The sequence below is a fragment of the Panthera uncia genome, chromosome F1 (assembly GCF_023721935.1).
Source record: "Panthera uncia isolate 11264 chromosome F1, Puncia_PCG_1.0, whole genome shotgun sequence".
NCBI classification, from domain to species: Eukaryota; Metazoa; Chordata; class Mammalia; order Carnivora; family Felidae; genus Panthera; species Panthera uncia.
In genome coordinates, this window is record NC_064813.1 from 24,319,857 (window position 1) to 24,329,317 (window position 9,461).

Genomic DNA, 9,461 nt, shown 5'->3' on the forward strand with positions numbered 1-9,461 from the left:
CCATTCTTTTCTTTCCTAATCGTGACATAAGGAAGCACATGACTGTTGGGCAGGCAACTATACAGACATAGTCACCCACAGACACAGAAAAGACTTAGCTTTTGGCTTTGAATATAATTCAAATATTACATCATGTACCTGGGGGTTATATTAGAGCACAGCCCAGTAATGATTCAGAAATCTGCTAGGCCTAATTTGTGACTAAATTAGAGTTCCAGAATCTATGGCACTCCTATTTCTACACTGGTCTATAATGATCCAAGTCTTGTCCTTGGAAATTTCTCTAGGGTGTAAAAAAAAAAAAAAAAAAAAAGTCAATATACTTGAGCCCACTAAGAGCTTAAATGGGAAAAGTATTCCCAAGATTGCCTCAACAACTTAATTTCATGCTCCTGACTTTCCCATAAACATTGATCACAAACCAACATTCTTCCTCAGCTCCTTTACCAGTGGAGCTAAACCGACGGCTGCCCCCAGTTCAGGACCCAGAATTTAAGTCTTCATAGGTGTTTCCAGCTTACATCCCCAATTCAAATCCATACTCCTATTTATTGCACACACTTGAACATAATAAGGTGGGAGGTTTTATTTTTCTGGGGGGGGGGCAGGTCACATTTAAGTCTTTTCAAAATCTTTTTCAATTACTTTTAATTTTAAAATATTTGGGGAAGACATGTCAATTTGAAATGATGTCCGTCAGTGCATTGGATACTTATCAGTAAGAAAAAGCCTAGGCTATTGAACCAACCCTCATAATTGTTCATTATCTCACAATTTTGAGTGTCGAAAATCATAAGCCTTTCAAGATGATTATGCTGTGAAGATTACAATGTGCGTTGAAGGATAATCTTTAAATCTTTTAGACGTTTTGAAAATGGTGTACTTTCCAATGACAGTGTGAAAAGCAGACACAAATGGAGCTATATCTCAAGCCACCTAAACCGAAGCAAAGAAGAAACTGTATTAAAGGTCTGTTAGCTGCTAAAGGTGGAGTTTGAATGTAATTACTTCATAAAATGTGAATTTACAAATTAATACTTGTAAGTTATTTTATAAATTACGTGACTTTAGGTTTGTGAATTAATGTGCTACATTACACATAAAAAGCCATGTGACCACTGCATCCACACTGCTAAATGGTTTCATAATCAAGTTGGCCAAACCCTTTTTTTGGTGGGGGATGGGGAAAGTCTCCAATTAAGAAGTGAGAGAGCAGCTTATGGAGTGCTCATCATAAATTTGAGCATGTTCTAGAGAGCAGTAGGCCTGCTGAATCTGTATGTGATAAGATCTGGTGTTTGCCAAAAAGCAAGGATAAGAAATGATACGACATCTGATCTTGAAATTCCATCTGCTCTGAGTCCCTTGTCAGGAATTCCACTTATTTCATTGGGTAAAACTTGGGGTTCATTTCAGCCTGAGCAGAAGGACTCCTCATCACCTTTCTTGAGCTAATGAAAGGAACCTCTTAAAAAAAAAGTTCACCATTTAAAACTCAGAAGACAGTATGTTGACATTCAGCGTTGGCAGGAGAGTTCTATGACAATAATATTGAACACAGTGCTTACTAGGCACTGTGCAAAGTGCTTTAGTATGTAATGATTACAACAGCTTATTTTCCTCATCTTAGAGACCAGGAAACTGAGTACCAGGGGAAGTAGCTTGCCTAAACCCCACAAATAGTAAGTGGAGCTACCATTTGAACCCAGGCCTGCACCTGTATGCATGATGCTGTACCATTTCCACAGTTTAAGTAACAGAATCCAGGAGAGAGTATAAACCTTTCCAAGGCTCTCTTCCACGATCCACAGCATCTCTCTCTTCCAGTATCCGACCATGAGAGAAACCAGATTAGTGTTCTATAATCATCTTGGATGTTGAGCTCATCATTCTAGAATAATTGCTTCAAAACATAACTGATGGCTGAATCCAACAGTATCACGTTGATCCTCATTCTTTGTATATTTATAGTTTTATGTCTGAATACCATTTATTATACCTACATTGTTGTAGATCTTCCTTTGGCTAGCAAAACATTCCTCTTTGATAATGTTCTCCTCTATTCTCAAGGCCCATTCCTCCTTATTCTCCATTGTTCTTCTATCTCCTTGGTAAGTGTTGAGGTTTCTCTTACCTCTGTGTCCCAGGTAATATCATCTATTGTCAGGGCTTTGCTTTCTCCCTTTGGGCTCACCATTTTATATTTCAAACTGTTCTTCTAAACTTCAAGATCACAGTTCCAGCCATTCACCAGGACTGTTGGCCATCTCCACTGGCATCCCTGATTTAACATATCCCTATAGGAACTCATTCCTTCCTCTTCATCCACTATCCAACCTTGCTCCCAATTCGGATCCTTGAGTTCTCATTTCCTTTAATGGCATCACTATCTAACCAATCACACTCACCTGAAGCCTCAGACCCATCTTGGACTCTTGCTTATTTCTCATGACGTCCTCTTCTATCCCTGACACACTCATTGGATCACCAAATTCTTCCAACTTTACCTTCTAAATGTCTCTGTAATCTGTTTCCACTTTGCTATTTCTGCCACCACAATGAAAGCCTTCATCATCTCTCATTTGGATTCTTGCAATGGCCATTTATTGCCCTCTCCCAGCTCAACTCCGTCTAAGGCGTTCAGTGAGCGACCTTGCTAAAACATGAATCTGGCCATGCCCACCCCTGCTTCTATATAAGCCATCTGCAACTTTTCTTTATCTATGAGGCACTATCCTAGCTGTGCAGCCTGGCACATAAGGCTCTTCACAGCCAGGTTCTTGGCTACATTTCTGGTCTCACTCTTCTCTACTTCTTGCCCCTTCTCCAGTCATGATCTGTGTGAACTGTGATCCAGACCAATGGAGCTATATGCCACGTTCTCTCACACACCAGCTATGAGCTCCTGAAGGGAAGTCCTCATCTTGCTTAGCAATCTCTGTGCATCCAAGTTCACTATTTTTATCTCGACTGTTGGCTTCAGAGTTTTTAAAGAAACATGGTTCTAAGCATTTTAAAGCACTTTACAATAATTTGTCATCCTTCCAACAGCTCTGCAAGGTTGCAGAGTACTACTGTTCCCATTTAACAGGCGAAGAAGAAGATTCCAAGAAGTTGAGGAGCCTGAATAGTTACTAATAAGAAAATAGTGAGTAGCCAAAATTTGAAGCCAGATCAGGCAGACCCTAAAACCTGTGCTTTAGCTGAGACCAACCGTGAAAGTCTGACTGATGACATCTAACACATAATTTCACCTTCAAGGAAACAGCCGGGAAGCAATGCCATGGCTTTAGGCTCCCATAGGTGCAGCCCACAGGGCGCACAGATGCAGGTCACTTTGGAAAGTGGCCAGTCCCATATTTTAGTCCAACTTCCACCACATCCCAGCAGCCCGTGAATAGAAAAGCATGGGTGCTCTACCCTAACGCCAAACTTTTCACAATCTCATTAAACCCCAAAACGAAGGCCTTTTTGAGGAGGGAGTCTAATATCTTAAGCAACCTATCTCCAAGGAAGGGGAGAGTCTAGAAATGAAACTGAACATGGCTTCTGACTTACTGGTCTAAATAGAATACTCACAGTTTGTCTATCCTTGAGTCTGTCCTCTTGAGTCTGGTTTTATTTACCAACTGATAAAATCCTACATATTTATTTCTATTATCTAATGCTAACACATTAGATGTGGCCAATGGGAAAATTGCTTCAAAAATTACCCATTATATAAAACATATGTACTTGCTCCCTTATTACTTTACCATGTGGTCCCAAAAGCTCCAGCCTAAGAACTCCTGGATTGAGTGCCAGATGTGTCCCTGCCAATAGCTGGTGTATAACTTTGTGCAAATCCAGTTCCATGTTTTCATATTTTAAGCCAAGGGCTATAGTAGTTGATCCATAAGCAGTTCCTTTGAATTCTAATATTTGGAGACTCTCCTTACTTTTAGGATGTTTCTCACTAGGTTAACCATAAGGGAACCTAACCCTACATCATTATTTTCATAAATGGCTTTTAAAATGGTAATCAGGGATGACAGGTTGGAAGTTAATTCCAAGATTATTTTAGGAAATAAAAAACTGTATCAATTCATTCAAAAACATGCCAAAATATCCATGCTGTTCAAATAGAATTCAAGCCAGCTATTTATGGAAAGCATAAGATAATGTGCGTGCGTGAACATTGTCTCACGTTCACATATGTGAAAATGACTCTTGGACCTAGTGAAATAATTACTGAAATGCCATCAGGTGCAGGGAGTAACCTAAACATGAAAATTCAAGGTAATTAAACAAGCGAATATTATCGGTAAAACCAAGTGACAGGGAAAACACCCGTTATGTGTTGTCATAACTGACCCGTGCCTATAGCAAACAGTTGCTAGGTTCTCAGCAAGTTTTGTTTATGTGAGCAACCTGAACTTCTCACAATATGATAGCCCTTGGACACCCTAGATAAGATTAAATGATCTATGGGGCGCCTGGGTGGCTCAGGTGGTTGAGCATCCAACTTCAGGTCATGATCTCACAGTTCGTGGGTTCAAGCCCCGCGTTGGGCTCTGTGCTGACAGCTCAGAGCCTGGAGCCTGCTTTGGATTCTGCCTCTCCCTCCCTCTCTCTCTCAGCCCCTCCCCTGCTCATACTCTGTCACTCTCTGCCTCTTTCTCTGAAATAAACATTGTTTGATTTTTTTAAAAATATTTTTTAATCTATGACATAGGCACCCAGTAAATGCCTGTTGAATTAATGTGAGAATACTATTAGAAGTAACGTTATGCAAAAATAAAGCGCTGCTAAGACGCCTAGGGCTCAGTTTCCATCCCGAAGATAAATGAGGATTCCAGAAGGATTATTAGAGAGGCTCCTTTTCAATCTTTATGGTGTTCACACTCACAGAAAACATTCCCACCACAATTCCATCAACGAAAACACGTGATGGGAAAAGAATTCGTACGCCGGGATATTCCTGATCAAACAGGGCCCCACTGATCCAAAAAACAACCAAGACGGCACATTTTTAAAGTAAGGAAAATCTTGATTTGGCACAACCTACTGGCTCCCATTTTAACACCAGACAGCCGTATAGAACATTAGATTTTGGTTACACCGCGTCTCTGGAGAAGCCCCAGCCGCGGGAGGAGGGGGGAGCTTTACAGAAGTTCTCGACTCAGCGGGAATCGTCGGAGGTGCGCTCGGCCGTCGCCGTGTGCAGGGCCAGGGCAGCGACGTTTCCTCCGGGAGGCCGACTCACCTTCCCTCCTGGAGGTGGCCCGGGCGTTGGGCAGGAGCAGCGCGACGCAGAGGCAGCCGCACAGCCAGAGCGCGCGCATGGCCGGGCCGCGCGTCCGTCCGCCGCACAGGGGTCGCCGCCCGCGCCTCGCGGCTGCTGGTTTGCGCTCCGCGCTCCGCTCTGCCTTCCTTTTCCTTGATCAGGTGGTTTTATCGACTCCTCTACCTGACTCAGTCCTGACAGGAAGAGAGCCTGTGTTTCAGGGTGTGACTCACCTGTGAATAAGGAGGACCCAGCCCTCAGCAGCCAGACAAACACACACCGCGCACACCGCGCCGCGAGAGCGCTCACCCCCGCCGCCGGGCTCCCCCCGCCCTCGCCGCGAGAGGGGTGCACACCTGGCCCGGGCCGAGGGCGTGGTGCCGAGGCTGCGGCCCAGGGATCCCGCTGGAGGAATGCGCCCGCTGCCCCGCAGCCCTGCTTCTCTCCCGGGGTGGTCCGCCGCAGAATTCGCACAGGTGGACGGCGAGCAGCCTGCCCCCTCTCCAAGGCGCCGACTCACAGCCGGCAACCCCGATCGGCTCCCGTCTAAAAGACGTCAAGGAGAACAGGCATCATGAGAGGGTGCTCTCCACCCTCTGGCCTCCCCTCAACCGCTCTGAAGTACGGCAGGCCTCCCCCAGCCCACCCACTCTGCTAGCACTTCTTTCCTTCCCTCCCCATCACCGGGCTCCTCTCCTGGGCTCCCTAACTTCCTGATCACCTGGGCTGGCGACTGTCAAGTCACCTGCTGACCTGACCGGTGGGCCTCCCTATGAAGGCGGGGTATCGCTCGAGATCCCTAACAGCTCGCGCATTTGCTGGCGCACTGTCAGCTCGGTAAATGTTCTGCGGAACTGAAGAAAACGGAGAACCCGATTTCATATTCCTTTTACCTCTTGGAGCATTTTTCGCATACCGTTCTCCGTGGGCGCACAGGAAATGTTTGCGGAGACTCACGGTGAAAGGCATCCAAGTCTCTTGTGTTAGGTGAGGGGACTGATGTCCAGGAAACTGCAAATCCTGCTATATCCTACATCGCCCCGATCCCTAAGGAGGCTGGTGGCAATAATTGAGAGACCTCTGTCAAAGAGAAAGCTTTGGTTCCTACTAGAGATTTAAACATTACCAGAGGTTTGTAGGTGCTCAGTATATACGCACAATCTGTCCCAAACAGTCACCCCTACTTTTCATGATCAAGGCCTACAAAGGCCCCCTGGTGAATATTGTTCACTGGCTAAAGGAATACATGTTCTCTAGATAGTCCTATAGATAACATAAGGCAACAAACAATACAACATGGTTACTGTGTGTCAAAAGGTGTAAGAATTTCAGTTTATGCATATAAGTGAGACCAGTTTGGGCTGGGAGAGCTTGGGAGGATTATGCACAAAACATGAACCATGAACTAGGTAGGTGTTGGGGAATAATCAGGATCTGAATACAGCACCAAAGAACCACAGAGGGAGACCATTCACTGAACACTGGCTACCATCTATTCTAAAATCTCCAGCAACAAAAAAAAATGAGGAATAGAAAGGAATCTCCAATGTTCTCATCCCAAGCTTCTACTCTCCTCTTCCAGTCTGTTCAGGATTCACGCAAATAGCATAAAGATTATTCTCTAAGTTCAGTCTCCAGTTACTGCTAGTTTCAGGTCCTGGAGACCAGTAACTGTCTAGTTTTTCCTGTCTAGTAACTAGTATGTTGTAGAGGCTGAAATCATGCCCCCAAGTCCCTGATCCATGCACTTCTACCCATCAGTGTTGTGCAATCCACAATCCTGAAAGAACAGTGACAGAGCCCTGCAAATAAAGGCTTAAAGGCAAATTTCATTTTAGTACAGATTATCAGAGTTTATTCTGTCTCAAAAGTTGGAACAGATATTTTCATCTATCACTTTTGGATAGTGATAGAAATAATAGCTAACATATATACAGTACCTACCATTTGTAATTGCTGATGTGAATCCTTTATACAGAACAACACTTTAATCTTGGAAACAATGCTATGGGACAGGTGTACTATTAACTTCCCATTTGATAAATGGGAAAACAGAGGCATAGAAAGGCCAGGTAGCATGCTCAAAGTCACACTGGTTCCAGAGTTTAGGGGTCAGACTAAAGAGTCCCATAAAAAAGACAAATTCACAATACTGTATGAATTCAAAATGCAGCCAATGGTTATTCGTCAACATCCATTACAACCCGACCAGATTGGCCCACATCGATAATCAAGTCCCAATGACTCTGAACAAGTATTTCTGATTTTGCCTAACGTGTTAGCTCTGAAAGGACCCCCAGAGGCCGCCTGAACCTGGAATAGAAAACGGGCAGCAGAGCCCTGGGCACCAGGCCAAACAGCAGCCTCTTTTATGTGAACAGTACACTTTGGTGTTTCTCCATTCCTACCCCTTTTCATTGCCTTATTCTGGATCTTTTCACACATCTCGACAACCTGCCTGGCTCAAGCTTGAGACCTCTGTTCTGGCCGAATCTCCTACCATGCTCGGAGACCATATCAACTGCTCTTTGCCAATTTGAGGATTTTTCTGTAGTGCTCTACTAGTCAAAAGTTGAGGTTCTGCAGCAGATCCCCAGGGCCAAATTCTGGCTTCACGTCTCATCAAGATAGTTTATTTAGTTTTCTCTAAGCTTCAGTTTCCTCATCTGTAAAATGGGGATAATAATAGAACTGTTACCTGGTAGGGATACTGGGAAAATTAAATGGCCTATCTAGTGCTTAGAGAAGTATCAGACATATATGCACTATGCAAGTAAGCTATAATAATTGTTGCTATTGTTACCACTAAGCACCATCAGTTTTCCTTTATTGTAATTAATAAATATCCTATAAGAAGGGATTTTTGCTTCAACTCTCCTAAAAATTTTTGATGTTTATATATTTGTGAGAGCAAGAGAGACAGAGTGTGAATGGGGGAGGGTCAGAGAGAGAGGGAGAGACAGAATCTGAAGAAGGTTCCATGCTCTGAGCTGTCAGCACAGAGCCTGACGTGGGGCCTGAACTCACAAACCAAGCTGAAGTCAGAAGCTTAACCGACTGAGTTACCCAGATGCCCCTATTGAATAGTAATTTGAAACTTCTATGGAACTCTTGGTCTACTCCAGGTTCCTATCCAGATTGCCAACATTTACTTGGAAGTTGTTAATCTTTATTTTTGCTGCGTATCTCAAAATTTCCTTCACATTCAGATCTTCCTGTCCGATGTTTTAAGATTTAGAATTTCATTTTTAAAAAGTTAATTTTTTTTTTTTTTTTTTTAAAGAGCGAGGGTGTGAGTGGCGGGGAGAGGCAGAGAGAGAATCTTAAGCAGGCTCCATGCTCAGCATAGAGCCCTATGCAGGGCTCCGTCCCATGACCCTGGGATCATGATCTGAGCCAAAATCAAGAGTCAGATTCTCGACTGAGCCACCCAGGTACCACTAGAACTTCATTTTAAATAAGGGGTAGGAAGATCTTATATTTCAGGGAAAATTAAAAGTAAAATGGATTTAAAGAATTCTTACAATTAACCTCAGGCAACACATGTTTTTCAAAAAGGCAGTGAAAGTCTGTTTGCTTTTCCATGTGACCCAAATAAATCTTTCTTCTCCAAATCCAGACAAAAATCATTAGATACTACTCAGCAATAAAAAGGAATGAACCACTGACACATACAGAACGTGGATGAATCTCAAGGCATTGTGGTAGGTGAGAGAAGCCAGACAACAAAAGACCAAATTGTATATAATTCCATTGATATGAAATCCAAAAAAGGTGAAACTACAAGGAAAGAATGTATCAGCGGTTGGCAGGGGTAGGAGATTGACTGCAAGGGGCGTGAGGCTCATTTTGGGGGATAAAAGAAATATTTTTAAATACAATAGTCAAAAGTAGATTATACACAATCAATTACCTATTTTAGGTATACAAACTATACCTCAATAAAAATGGTATTGGTACGAAAAGTAAGATAATCTCAACAAATCTACATGATAAATAAGATGATATTCAGCTCAAATATGCAAACTCAGTCCCAGGACTAGAAACACACCGCTGTCTGCATGAGCTGTGACAAAGCCACAGCAGAGTCCAGTCCTAACACTCCGCTGGTTCTCATAAGCTCTAAAGGGCTTCAGGCAGAAATACTACCCAAGAATTGCAGGGGGACCCATCTTCTGGAAACATGTCTCTTTGG

At 43.4% G+C, this 9,461-nt stretch overlaps 1 protein-coding gene across 1 annotated transcript in view; it reads right to left on the bottom strand.

Moving 5' to 3' along the window:
- LAMC2 (laminin subunit gamma 2) overlaps positions 1-5,390 on the bottom strand; it is a 56,165-nt gene extending 50,775 nt beyond the window's left edge. Inside the window, exon 1 of the mRNA XM_049634115.1 lies at positions 5,246-5,390. Coding sequence (XP_049490072.1) covers positions 5,246-5,324 — 79 coding nt within the window. The 5' untranslated portion in view covers positions 5,325-5,390. The remainder of the gene's footprint in view (positions 1-5,245) is intronic.
- Positions 5,391-9,461: the final 4,071 nt, after the last annotated feature.